This window comes from Lutjanus erythropterus, chromosome 10 (genome assembly GCF_056507025.1).
Source record: "Lutjanus erythropterus isolate fLutEry1 chromosome 10, fLutEry1.hap2, whole genome shotgun sequence".
Taxonomy (NCBI): domain Eukaryota; kingdom Metazoa; phylum Chordata; class Actinopteri; order Lutjaniformes; family Lutjanidae; genus Lutjanus; species Lutjanus erythropterus.
In genome coordinates, this window is record NC_139326.1 from 36,386,956 (window position 1) to 36,401,912 (window position 14,957).

General features: G+C 38.8%; 1 protein-coding gene across 1 annotated transcript in view; it reads right to left on the reverse strand.

Moving 5' to 3' along the window:
* The window catches only part of loxl2b (lysyl oxidase-like 2b), a 55,080-nt gene that overhangs the window by 22,849 nt on the left and 17,274 nt on the right, over positions 1 to 14,957 (reverse strand). Inside the window, exon 4 of the mRNA XM_084729205.1 lies at positions 4,031 to 4,242. Within this exon, the coding sequence (XP_084585331.1) occupies positions 4,031 to 4,242 (212 nt within the window). The remainder of the gene's footprint in view (positions 1 to 4,030; positions 4,243 to 14,957) is intronic.

A 14,957-nucleotide genomic window follows, 5' to 3' on the forward strand; every position in this document is an offset into this window, starting at 1 on the left:
TTGTCAAGTCACCAGATACACAACTCCAAACCAAAGCTTATCATGTTGCTCAGGGTCGGCTGGATCATGTGTAAATAGCAAAGGTGTGGAATTTGATGACTTCATGCTTAACAAAATGAACACCAAAGATAATTTTGTTTGCATACAAAAACTACGCCTTGGTCAAGACAAAATATTGCAGCATGTAAAAATGTGCAGGTTGAAAACTGCAAACTAAGATACAACAACTTACAACTTGATTCAACATTTGAAATTGCACAAAGAACAGAAAGTCAAGGCTAACAGTTACATAGTTAACAAGCTAATTCTTAGCTAATGTTAGCTTTACAGCTAAGTAACTTCATAAATAAATGAGGCTGAAAACCCACTGTTATATCATGACTTGTGTAGGACTCAAAACTCTAAGTTTAGGACTTAGTGTTTGACTTGGGACTTGAGTGCAAAAACTTGAGACTTCCTTATGCAACACAATGACTTGGCCCCACCTCTGGTAAACACTCAACTGCTCTGGCACGTTAGCATAACAACTTCTAAGGCCCTACATTAATCATCAATCATCATCATCAATCTTCATCTTGTACTGGCAAAAAACAAAAATAAAAGTCTTTATTTCTCAATCTATTTTAAAACAGTTTGACTTCAATGTAATGTTTCAAGTACCCTGAAATACATGAGTGGTTGGAAAAAAGACTGGATTTCATTAAGTTGCTCAAGGGCACTTGAGACGCCATTGGATCATCTTATAATTAATACATTCATCAAGATTTGAAGTGAAATTATTAGACTCATCAGAATGCTTTATCTTGACACCACAGAACAAGACAAGGTCAGTGACCTGAGCATATTGTATAATTAATACCAAAAGCGAAAGGTTAGCTAACAGCTGGAGAGTTCACTCTTCCATATGAACTTGAACAAACTGGGGTTAATGACTCTTTCAGGCCTGCTGGGCTGCTAATCTCTTTCTGCCCGTTTATCACGGAGCCCATATTATGTATTTAATGAGCCTCATTTGCAGAACGGTGTGTCCTATCCTTGTGTCTCATGTCTGAGGTATAAGTGAAACAAATCGATTAAAATGGGACGGGCAGCATTTGTTTTTCATTTGGGAGCTGCAGGCTGGAAGCTATCCAGAGCTGATGTTCTAAACCCGCAGCCGGAGGACTGGCTCTGCTATCTCCTCAAATGCAATTTGAACCGCAGCCGTGATGCGTATCGGGACTGTTCCAGTGATGATTGAATAAACTGGCGGTCCTGAGGCTGTGAAAGTTGACTTCTCACCAGAATCTCTCAATCTAGCTTAAAATATGGTTACACATTTGTTTATACTCAAGTTGTGTTTTCCAATGCTTTCAATAAACTTTAGCATCCCTCTACACTGCTAAATTTCTACATGAAAATAATGATAATGCACACCAATTTAAGTCTTTAAAAAAGGGGAACTCCATCAGTTTTATACGGCAAATTCAATTCATTTATGGTTTTATGGAGTTTGTCAAGGCTGAGAAAGTAACTCGAGTGACATCAACTTGGCTTGAGCTTGGAGGCTGTAAATTTACAGCAGAAGGCCTTGGTTGCAAACTGTATTTTGAAAGACAAGACTATTTTCCAGGCAGGGAAAGTTTGACAAGGTTCTGTAGAGTTGCATATGAGAACTGTATTAGTGTTTTGAAACTTGAACCAGTGTAGAGCAGCGTTTAGCCTACATTTTCCAGTCATGAGTAGTGCATGGAATTATTTGAATTTGTAATTCAGTAATTGAATTAGTTTTAATTCCAGTCATACTCTATTATGTCAATTTTTTTGGTGCTGAGTTGACTTGTCTGCTGTCTTATTGGGAGTTAGATTGGAGGCATGTAGAGCTGTCCTGAATACCATGTAGGGCTTCAAAGCTGGTTGAACTAGTATGTTGAAGTATAGTTAAGGAGTGCATAGTATTTAGGATTTTGGATATTTATTCCTTAGCTGTTGAGTAATTAAAAAAGCAATTGAATTTTTTTATCAATGAGTAATTAGTTAGACCCTTCTTTTTTCTCCCTTCTTTCTGGCAGTGCAGTACAGGATTCATGGAGTTACTGCTTTAAAAATCATATACTAGTGTCAGTGTCAATGATACACTGGATTCCAACACAGTTTACATGATTGTAGAACTATTAATATTACAATGATATCATATTATTAGAATGATGATCATCAATATTATTACCATCAGTTATACTGTCTGAACACTGGGATAAAGTTCTGGGTTAAAACACAGCATGAAACTGAAAATCTTTTAGAAAACTCCTCACACACAGTACAGTGAAGTATACATTTTTTACTTCCATATTTCATAAATTCATTTTGATTTAAATACACAATTCTCAAAGTGACTGTACAAAAGCTAAACCAGAAGCTACACAGGAGGATTACGACAGAGACAAGCTCAGGATTATGAAACTGCTGCAGCACACACTGCACGTTTCAGGGAGCTGAAGCGGGAGTGGGCTGACACGTAGATGGAAAGTTAAGGAGCCGTCGTGCTCCGATGTGGTTACCTAAAGCAGAGGAAACTTCCAGGCCAGGCGCAGGCGGACACTAATTTCAAGGCTAACTTGAGTGCTATAAGTTTTATGGTGCGCCGTGATTAACCTGTGGCCGTATGGCTGCAAGCTTCCTCATGTAAGCAAGATTTAGATGCACACGTTACGACAGCTTTGTGGAATGCACTGATGCGGGACATACAGGAGTCGTGTTGGGTTTCAAGGTATAAGGGCCTGTTAGTTCTAGTGGAAGCCTCCTGATGGCAAAACAGAGGGTGGTAAAAGGTTAAAAAAAAAATACTCAGTAGAGTGCAAATCCCTGGCAGGCAACAGATGGTGAAGTACCTACTGCAATACCACCACAACTGCCAGATGCAACCAGCTAAAGTTCTACCAACATTAACATGACCCCCACATACCTCGTCCCGAACTGAAACAAGTTTTCAAACTGAAACTTGTTGATCACTTGCAGCCACCACAGTTGAGTAATATAAACAATTCAACCCCAGTATAGTTGTTCTGAATGTGGGAATTTTCTAAAGAGACTAAGAAACTGTCTTTGTACAGGGCTGTAAACGTTTATTTCTGTTGTAAAGTTGGGCATTTTAATATAGGGATCTCTAGAGATTAATTAGCTTTTAGTCCAAGCCTCAAGTGGCCTTTTGCGGAAGGCGACATCTTTGGCACTTTATTTTTCAACCCCAGAGGCTGCCACTTGGTTTTAACTAAAAACAATCCAGTAATCCCACTGTACACTACCTGCTCAGCACAAAACAGTAGACCAATAAAGCTATTTGTTGGTGCACATGGCAGAGCATTTAGCACTTGAAGAACCTGGTATTTTTCTCAAGAGTTGGTGGAGACCAAAACAGAGCCAAAAGGACAAGTGAATATCCAACTTACATTCATCTGAAGGACAGAAAGCAGCTTTTACACACATTAGTACTACTACCAATTCTCATTATCATGTGCAATAATAATTTTCATTATTATCACTTAGAAATATTTAATATTGTGCTGTTTTCATATGTATTATCTGTTGCAATATAACTTTTTATTACCTCTCAATATCATTGACAATATCGCTTTAAATGTAATTGCCAATACTCCTCACTTTTGTACTTGACTTATCATATTTCTACTGTTATTGTAATAGACACACTTTCTTTGTATTTATTCTTTATACACTTTATATTTCATATTTCCCTTTTATTTGATGCTTTATTGTTGTTATTCTTAGCAATGCTGTAATTTAGGAGCAATATGGCACTAGAATATCCTTTGGGATAAATAAAGTCTTATCTAATTTATCTTATCTTGGTCTTTTAACTGTTTCAAGGTGGTGTAGCAAATAAAGCGAAAAACAGATCAGAATTGACAACCCTCTGGAGACAGATTATCCACTAAAACACCCACTGACTGTAATGGCCATTTTGTGAATCAAAGTCAAACCCCTCGTCTGCCTTTTGAGTTACCCAGGACCACACATACAATAGTGGAATACTCACTTGTAAACTCTGGCATTGTACTTCCTCTCCCCGGGGAAGCCAAACATGCCACAGATGACTCTGGTGTTCTGCTGGTCCCAGTCAGAGTTGCAGATCTGCTTCCATTTACCGCCATCCTTGACCTCCACGTAGCCCTCTGTGACAGGGATCCGCTTACGGTACGATGACAGGATGGCTCGTATGCGCACGTCCTCCACTTGAATATCAAGGTTCTGTGGACAAAATATTGAGAAATTTGCACGTGTCAATAAAATGCTGCTGTTTATCTCACCGATGTCATTTGTCACATAAACTATGTACATATGTTTATGTGTAAGTCAGACCGATCTCTGCAAGCCGACGTTACGTAAAGAGGCTAACATATACAGCATTTCCTGTGTTACATAACATCCGCTGAACAACCATCACCCCGCCATCCAGACTGCAGCCACAGCCGCTCAGCTCTGTGTGCGCTGCTTGTAAATCTTATCCAGCTTGCTCAAACATTTTTACAGTGAATCACCTTGTTAATGCTAAACACCATGACCGGCAGCACTGCAACTGTTTTTGGCTTTAAAGCCAAAGGTATCAAAATGTTTCCATGGTGACACGTGCAACACATCTGAGTGTGTTGCTGTAAAGCGTCCAGGGCAGGAAAAATGCACAAACACAGCATTGTGAGTGTGGATGCAGTAGGAGGCAATTAAGAAACTGCAATTTCTTTCCAACCGCCTCGCGTCTACATCATCGACCACAGACTTGAGCACGACAGGACAGGGGACAGTCCCAGACTGCAGTGGTTTTCAAGCTGTTTATGGCCAAGGAACATCAAAGGGCAAGTCTAAATCTCAAGGTACACCTGCATTCATCCATGCAAAATAGCCTCTATAAAAAAACCTAACCAACGCCTGCAACAAGGGTTGGGCCGATGGCTGACAGTCACCAACCACTGAGCTCTATACCATCGTAATATCATGATGCTGCTGCTTATTAAATGTGCTCATTTAGGCAAACCCAAGATGGTTAAATTGATGAAGGCAGCGTTTCTTTTCTGGAGGTTGTTGTTTGTGTGTTTCTTTCAGTTGTGCAATTGATATTTACACTCCTACTCAGTATAGGTAGCTGGCTACCTTTAGCATGTGGGGTGGTGTGGAGACAAAGACCCTTTTTAATCCAGCACAGAGATGTATGTTGGATACAGAGCTGCAAATTGAGCAGATTAATTGATTATTAAATTAACTGCCAACTATGTTGATCATCAATTAATCGATTTGAGTAATGTTTTAAGAAAAAAAAGTGATTCCAGTTTCTTAAACATGAATATTTTCTTATTTTTTTTACTCCTCTGTGACAGTAAACTGAATATCACAAACACAAATCAACATTTTTTACAATTTTCTGACATTCTATAGACCAAACAACTAATCGATTAATTGACGAAATAAAAAAATGTTGCAGCCCTGGTTGGATGCTCGCCAGGCAGGGATGTCAATGACAAAAAGATTTCATCATCTATTTGGTAGACATCACCAAATCCTAGAGGCAATGAGTACTAGCCAGTCAGACACAGGGTTCCCGGAGTGTGGATGAGGACAAAAAAAAACAAAAAAACGCACGTCAATCGATTAAAGACTTTATGTGTCAAAGTCTAATAATTCCCACAATCCAGTAACAACACAAATGGTGAAAACTGGAGACTGCTTTGACAGAGGCAAAAGGGATTTTTTAGGGTATAGAATCTTCCTCTGTATTTGGAAATGAGTGTAGACAAAGTAATGATATAGTGTATTAAAATTTCACTGATAACTTTTTACATGGTTGTATATTACAATGATAATTGTTTTCACAAAATCACACCAGTGTGCCTCAGCCATATAGTGCATAATCCTATTACCAAACACCTGCAACAACATGTAAGATTTAGTGGCATCTAGTGGTGAGCTTGCAGATCACAAACACATTGTCTCACCCTCCCCTTCAAAGCATGTATCACCTATGGTGTAGGCTTGGTCAGTATTTAATATGGTATACCAGGATATTAGGAAATGCTGACAGTCTGATTTTCAGTACCATGGTATGATGGGTTTTGTGTTAATCTTTCATCGTAGCATCGTAGCGACACTAGTCATGCAGTTGTGAGACAACACTCAAGAACTTTGCTTTGGTCTTGAGAAGCTGCAGCCTTTATTCACTGACAAAACTCAAGAAAAAATGCAAAAGGCTCTATCTAGAACCCGTGTTTGTTTCATTTGTTCTGGTCTACTGTACAAACATGGATGTGCAACATGGTGAACTCTATGAAAGAGGACCCACGTCCATGTATAAAGGGCGATTTTACACCTATGAAACAAAAATTCATAATTATATTTCTGTCATATTCTGCCAATAGATACCCTTAAATTTTACACACTGGACCTTTAAACCAGGAGAGAGTCCTCAGTCAGTGGCCTGTTCGCTCACAGCCAGTGTGAGGCTGTCAAAAATCAGCTCAGAGCCTTTCCTCTTGGACTTTTTGCATGAATTAAATAAACATTTTCCTCTCCCATAGACCAAACCCACATTCTTGTGCTACGTGACAGCGCAGGCGGAGGGGAGGGAGCTCAGTCTGGCTGGTGGTGTTGGTGGGGGGGGTGATACGTTGCCTGGCTCAACAGATGGGCTGGTACAGACTCCTCTCATATACAGCCAAGAAGAACCTAGACATCAAATAATGAGAAAGCAGGGTTTCCTAAATTGGCGTTTGCCTCGGGGAAAGGGCAGATGCCACCAGAGTGAAAACTACAAATCATCAGTCTTTCTATCCTCTGCTATTTTCTCCCAAAGATAACCACATTAATCAGTGCGGTCAGAGGCAACGAGGTCTGGACTGCAGAGGATATAAAACTGTACACAGGCTGAAATCATGGAGCATGATAATGACTGGAAATGTGGTGATATTGACCTTGTCTGGATTTACTGGAGGTACAGTACATGACTGGGCGGCAGGCATGCAAAAAAACAAGTCTGAGCCAGAGTTTGGGAGTCGGGTCAACAAGGAAATCCAGAGTGTTTGAACATCCAACCAAACCAGATGCTGAGGTACTGACAAACATGGCTGTGGACATGTTTGTGCTCAAATACAGAGATTGAATGTCTGATAAACACAAACAAAATACTCTACCCTCTCCCTGACAGATGGAGTCCAAACCTTGGTGAGATAACATCCACATCCTTATGCGCAGATGTACAGGAGAACTTATATAAGAAAACATATTTTAGAGTTCAGATGGTCACGTGTCTGTTTTCAAGACAAAGATGGGCATCCGACTGCAGAAAAGAAGAAATTTCTAACATGTGCGTCGTGTTTCGGGGCACTCTGGGGAAGGGGGCTTTTCCTGAATCTTTTGCTTATCCAGGAGGAAAAGTGGCACAGATGGAAAAACCATTAGTGGGATGAGTTGTTGTACAGGAGAGGTAAAGGGGCCTCAGTGTGTTGGAACTCAGCTCCGATTCATTGAGGCCACTTCAAGGTTGTACTACATTTTTTTTCCCTGTTTCAAAAGCTGGGCTATTGCTTCAAGCCTTTACTTCCCTGATTTGGAATGCCACTTCACTGTGGTCATGTAGTTTATTTCACTAAACTTTACTGAGCTTCCATAATGTAGGAGGAAAGCCGCAGGTACAACTGTTCTTTCCCAAAACACTGCAGCTGTCATCTAACATTAAATTAGAAATGGAGAGGAAACAGTGGTCATGTAGTAATCAATTTGGAATCTTATGACTAAAGTAGTAGTAACACTGGTTGTAGTTATACTCACTGTGTGTTAAACCAGCATTAATGGATACTTTGGCCAGCTGAGAGCAGCTTAACATCGACATCAACATGTTGGTTTCAGCCTGTATTCACCAGGAAAACGGTCACCTGTGCAAGCAGCACATAAGGTGGATAAATGGGTCCAACCAACATGAGACTTTCCCCAAGATGGATTATCATGAACTAAATACAGTGTGCAAAGATGGTGCACATTCAGTCCAATGAGAGTTGCTCGCCTGGTGCAAACTCCAAAAATGTTTCCTAGCTTACGGGTTTTCCTCCTGGATATACGAGGCACTGAATATGTGCAGTAGTGCGTTTAATGTTCCTGCTTGGCCCATAGATTTAAACATTGTGATGGTGACACAGATTTATAAAATGCTTTCCTCGGCCCAAGGAAAGTTTCACAAATACAGAAACTCCATGGATCAAAAAATTCATAATACAAAAAGTCATAATTGACCTTGTTTGCAGTTCAAGCTGTTCTGTCAACAGTTTTAGAGACGTCTCTTTTATAATGGTGGCTTACAGGGAAAATGCTTTTTGGGTCTCTGGGGACTTTTCTGTTGTAATACTGTGAGTGGCCACTCTGAAAAAATTGGAAGTAAGGCTGAGCAGCAATGTCCTATTGAGGTTTATATATTACACCTCTGCTTTCAGTCAGGAGACTGGGGTTTGTGTGCTTACCAAAAGTCAACGCTGACTTATTTTGAAATTCAAGTTACAATACTTGCTTGACATACATAATTCACATGACATAACATAATATAACATGCTTATTTTAATCCATTATCTTTTCCTAAAGCTAACCAAATATTTTTGTTGCCTAAACCTAACCAAACTGCGACCGTTTTACAACATTAGCCATGTGTTTAGTGTCACATGACTTTCTTACTCAGGGCTTTAATACTTCCCCACCAAGTGGTAAGATAAATTGGCTAAAATGAAGCTAAAACACTCAATAAAACTGAGGAGAACTTCACAGCTGAGAGACATAATTAGCATTAAAAATGGTAAATGGATTTATTTTTAATACGGTATTGATTACTGCAGCTTTAAAGAAGAGAATCCCATAATCTTTATCTGTTAATACAAAATGTAATTCAGTGACATTACACATGAATGAGTCTCAGCATCTGCAGTGATTTAATGCCAGCTTGTCTTAGGAACACATAAATATAAAGAGAACAGCTGGGGAACAAGCTATGAATCACTTCAAAGCAGGAGACCTGCCGCTATTTCTTAAAGCTGTTACAGACTTAAGTAATCCATGATTAAAGAGTAAAAACAAACTAATGAATCAAACAAATGTCATTGACAAACCTATGCAATATTCATTCCCTTATTCTCTACACCTTCATGAAAATCCTTTTTATTAAGGATTTAATAAAAGCAGATCAGCAGCAAAGCTGTGTACTGGCAATACAATATGTACTGCGATACAGAGATTCCAATTCAATGTATTATGATATCGTAAGCAAGGTGATATATTGCCATTTTTATACTTAATTTTGGAAAGTATAAAGAACACACCATCATATGAATAAAATATTAGTTCTAAAAGTTTTTGTATGCAATCAGAAAAATGAAGATCGATGATAACACTGCTCTCTAGCGGCCGGTGGTTTAAATACAGCACAAAATGAACCACTGCCACAAATCTTTGCATGTGTCACAATATCACAACACAGCATTTTAACAATCGATTCAGTATCACAAAACATAATATCGCAATATTGAAGTGTATCAATATTTTCTTACAGCCCTAATCAACACTATTTGTTGATATAACCATGATGATGATGGAAGTTTGGGCAAATAACTTACATCAGATACTGTGTGTTACGAATTCCTTTTGAACTAAATAATATTATAGTTAAAAAAAAAAAAAAAGCAGGGGGAATGTCCTTTATCCTGCACGGAGCATGTTGACCTGTGTAACACAAGAGCAGCAGGTGGTTAAAGAGACCATGACTAAATTTATACTATACGTGGCATTTTGGTTGACTGTTAAATGGATTAGTTACCACATGTGTTACAGATGAAATAAATTACCAGATTGGTTAATTCCCTGCATAGAAGGTTACTGGTGTCTGGACAATTAAAGCTGCACACTAAAGATGTGCTACCAGTGTAATAAATGCATTTAAGTGAGCCCGTATAACTTCTGCTGAACAGCAGCCACTGTGGTTGTGAGTAACAATTCAGGACAACAGCTCGTTTAATTTCCCTTCATTTCCCCAGATTTCCTCACGAAATCTGCTTCAAAGACATCATCATAAGGTGACCAGACTGAGAGTGAGTGAGAACAGTGGAGCCTGAAACAGTAAACACGCTTCATGTTTTTTTCTTGTTTTACTTTTGTAATGAAACCACTGAATGAACAGAAGTCCCACGCACCGACACACGAACACACCGCCTCTCCTCCCCTCAGCCTCCCTAACGGTCAGTTACGAACGCACCTTTAGCAACTCTCTTAGCCCAAATCGGCCCAGCAGTTCACTTCAGCTCACTTCAGTTCCAACAAACCGACACAGAAGAAAAAAAAATACCATCCTCTGGCTCTGGTGGCTGGACATGTCCAACAAAGCTGCTAGATGAAGGGTCCATGTTTCAGGTTGTAGGGGTGTTTGACAGCAGAGTGGACACCAGTGAATAAGAGCAGAAATGATTTTGAGACCTAATTTTATATACTTAGCAATTTTTTAAATCATTCAAATTTGGCTCGGTGGTTAATAACACACATTTCTGTCATATGACAAACTCAGAACACTCATTTATTGTTGCTTTACAGTATCTTTAAAGTGTTTTTAGTACAAAATGAGGCAAATCTGTCCAATGGAAATAATCATAGTTCTAGATTTACTGTCAGCAGGAAAAGTTTAGTTGCAAGAAAATTCAACTGAGCCTATTCTTTTACCAGGTATTTGTGCATCCTCTCAGTTGGAATAATACCATGTTCAGATCAGGAACCTCTTTGTTTTATCATTGTTCTCAAACTGTTTGTCCTTGTGCTTTCTGCAAAAGGTGCCAAAATGTCAACCCAGAAGGGAAGGGTCCCCCCAGCTGACCTGGATGAGGGGAAGTCTCTGAGAAAAGGAGGACAGCCAAAGCCCAAAGGCTCGTCCACAATGTCCCGGTCAATTCTTTCTCACACCTTGCAACACACTTTAGATACAAACCACACGACTAAAATAGAAAAGTATAAATACCCTCTATAGTTTTGAACTATAGTTTTGGTCACCTTACTGTGCCCACAGTCATCTGTGACAACTAAAAAAAGAATGAACACAGAATATACCATAGTTTTTAGTTATGTGGTACAGAAAACCTCCACAGTCCACAGTGAAGTAAAGACTACATTTGCCAGCAAAAATAAAGTGCATGGAGCTCAGGAACATATGGTTCTAATAGAGGTCCTCAACAACTCTCTCTGCCAGCAGAAATCACCTCACATCCACTGCAAAATACCCAGAAACTAGGTTCATATGCAGAGGAGTATTTAGTCACAAGCCTCTCCCTGAGACTCTGAATGAGCCTGCAGTCATTTTCAGGTATTTCTGTGGTCAACAGCTCCCTATCTGGTCATTACGTCTAATTAATAGACACTCTTTCTTGAGACCGGATTATTCCACCAGCTGCGACACAAATTGAGGATTACGTGTTTACAGAATGCAAGAGAACGCTCTGTGGCAGCGTGCAGTTCCTCCATCAACATCCATTAAAGGGGCTTTTGTTAACAAACTGAAAGCAGATGTTCCACAGAGTCGTGACAAACCCCGAACTGGAGCGTAAATTACAAACACAATGATTAAATGATAATGAACTGCTCATAAAAGGTATTAAAACACATGGCAAATAAAGAGTGATTTCAGGGTACGAGGATCTGGCTGGTGGTGCAATTAATCTAATTTTGGATTTCAAAGTAATAGTCTTTGAACTGTTGTCTGCTGACAGCAAAATAAATCAGAATCATTAGCTCTGACAAAACTTACAGGGTGATACATAAACTCAATACACATCAGCTGCTTAGACAAATGATTCAGAAATGAATCTACGCTGTAGCTCTCTTTTTCTGATTTGCTCCTCTGTACTGGATGTGTAGGTACACTGTAAAAAAATAGGCAACACACTGCAATAGATTTTTGAGCTTTGAGCCAATCTCAAACTCATAAGTTTTGAAATAAAAAGTTTTGCTGACCTATAATATGTAGTCGAAATGATTCAATTTTCCTCTTTAGATAAAGTTGAATCTTTGAGTTTTAGAAACTAAAAAAAAAAATAAAATAAAAAATTGGTCACAGTGAGCTAAGAACCCGATTTGTCATTTTTAAAGCTTGAAAAATGAAATAGTTTTAATTGAAATTATAAAATATTATAGAATTTTAACATTTGCTTTCACTCCAATGAATTTACTCGATATTTTTTTTTTAAATAGTGCTTTGAGTTTCTAAAACTCCTATCTTAAAATCCATCTAAAGAAGAAAAGTAAATTATCTCATCAAAAGATCAGTGCTTGGTAAAACTTTTTCCAAACTTTAAATTTTTCTCAACCTTTTTCATTTTTACAGTGTATGGCAGTTTAGATAAGCCATCTGTATGTGGAAAGTTTTCCGCCCAAACACAAAATCTTTATGCACACACAGTTGGCACTGCGGTTTTAAAACCTGCGTACGCAAAGAGCACTTCTTTCCAAAACACCTCTGTGTATTTTGGCTTTTCAAATGTTCTTATCCCCACATGAACCATATTATAAAGTATCTAAAAAATATCAGCTGGGTAAGTAGCCTGTCACACTTGCATTTCATATCTTGAGAGATGCATGTTCCAAAATCTCAACACAGGGTGAGATCTTTAACCAACATTCACTGACAGTTTGAAACATTTTGACACAGGAGTAAAGTCCTTTTCTTAAACACATGCTGGCTCGGCTTGACTCGGTTTGACTTGGCACGGTCGTGATTTGCAACTACACTACAACAGGGCTACTCGCTAGAAAGTGTGTCAGTGGATAGACAATCTCCTATAAATTCTACGCATTAAAAGTCCCCAATAAAAGTTGTGTTACTGAAAAGCTTTTATTATGAAGTGGCAAAATGAGAAAATGGTGGATTTTCATCAGTAGAAACCTAACATGACACCTATCAAGCTGAAAGTGAACATGAAACAGTAAAATGGAGCAGATTCCTGAAATAGCAAACAGAAGGAGATAAACTAAACTTCAAACCACAGAGATTCAGTTAGAAACTACAAAAATACTGAGAGCTGAACACACAGACAGCCTCTGTTTGGTGTCATACACGAGTTGAGCTGAGTCGATAATGGTATTTGATTATGAATCAAATACAACATTTTGATTTGAGGGGCATTTGGACATAAATGTCTGTTTCAAATTTTGGGGCCATGCATCCAGCAGTTGATGAAATATTACACTCCAGACTGGAGTTTCATGGTGGTGCTAAAGGAGAAGTAAAGACAGTGCGATTCATTCTCTGGGGAAGATGAATGTCTTTGCAAAATTTCATTACAATTTGTGCAAAATTTGTTGAGATATGTCAGTCAGAACCAAAGTGTTGGAACAAATGACTTATTGATTAACCGACAGAGCCAACTGAGTGCTGAACAGCACTTTTCACTTGTACTCTATATTTTACATATGAGAAAAAGAGTACCAACAATACAGCTGGTGTGAAGAAATGTACTAGCTACCTCACTCATGGTGTAACAATAAACTGACCCAAAAATGACAAATACCAACACAAACAAACGTTCTGAATAAATGCATTATAAACACATGACAAACACATCTCAAAGTAAGTGTGTAAGTAATATTTGTACTTTGGAACATAAAATAGCAAACTTAAACTCTCAGCAATGCATCATGTGAAATTATGTGAATGCAAATGCCTATACAGGACACCATAACACGAGCTAGAGCTTGAGACCTGGCCGAACCCAACAAGACCCAATGAGACCCAGCAGTTACAGGGTCAGGTCAGGCTTGGCCGTATTTCTCACAGGCTTACGTTGGGTTTGAACTGTATTATCATTATTATAATGATCACCATCATTGTTATCATTATTATTATTATCATTCTCATTATTATTAGGTAGTAGTATTAGCTTTAGTATTGCCAATTCAAATCCCCCCTAATGTATTGTCACTGCCAACTCCTGCTGTTTGGTACATACAGGAGAGCATATTAAGAAAAATGTCGGGCTGTAATTGGGTTTGGGCTTTTGTAGCGCTTGGACCTTTTCAGGCTCAACCCAATTAAGTTCTAACACAAGTTACATTACACGAGCTATACAAGCTTTCCAGACTGAAGTTCAGTTTTAGCTTTATGTAATCTTACTACTGCTACTGCTACTACTACTACTATTGCTACTTCTAATACTAATAATCATAAAGTTCAAGAAAAAAGAGCCCTGGTATCGGCATGGTATTGTATCAGCAGATACACAAATTCAGATATCAGAAAGTGATTGGAACTGAAAAAAAAGTGGATCAGCACATCTCTAAACAACAATGTCTCTTCCCAAAAATTATGAACTGGTTACTAAAGATAATCCACAGACCTTGGTGTGAGAAGTTTCAAGTAGGAACTATTTTCTGTCTCCCAAACTACACCATCTACTCATGGACACATGGGTGGACGCCCAGCCAAGGAGGACACTGTCCTGCACAGTCACGAGCATGAGCCTCTCCTCTATGAGTAGATGCATGTTTCGTCCTGCGCTGTCATATGCTTAGTAGGCATAGTTCACTAAAAAGGAAACAGTTCCTACATGAAACTGCTCAGAACAAGGCCTGCGGATTATCTTGAGTAATAGTTTTAGAGTTTTAGGGTTAACTGTCCCTTTAAACTGTAGACAATGGTGGGATACCAAGTGTATTTTCCTGTCAGCACATATGTGACACATGTTGTGCATTGTGACAAAGAGAAACAGCTGTGAATGAAGAAGAGCAGACAAATGATCGCATTCCTCTTCAACACCACCTCCCATTAAATGTGACAAATCTGTTCCACACATGACTAGAAAGATGTAAACACAGTCAGAATAATCAAAGGCTTTACTTCCTTTGACACTGATGCATGTTTGTGCCTTAAAAAACAAATTCTACTGCCTGAAAAAGACCTAAAATCCCTGTAA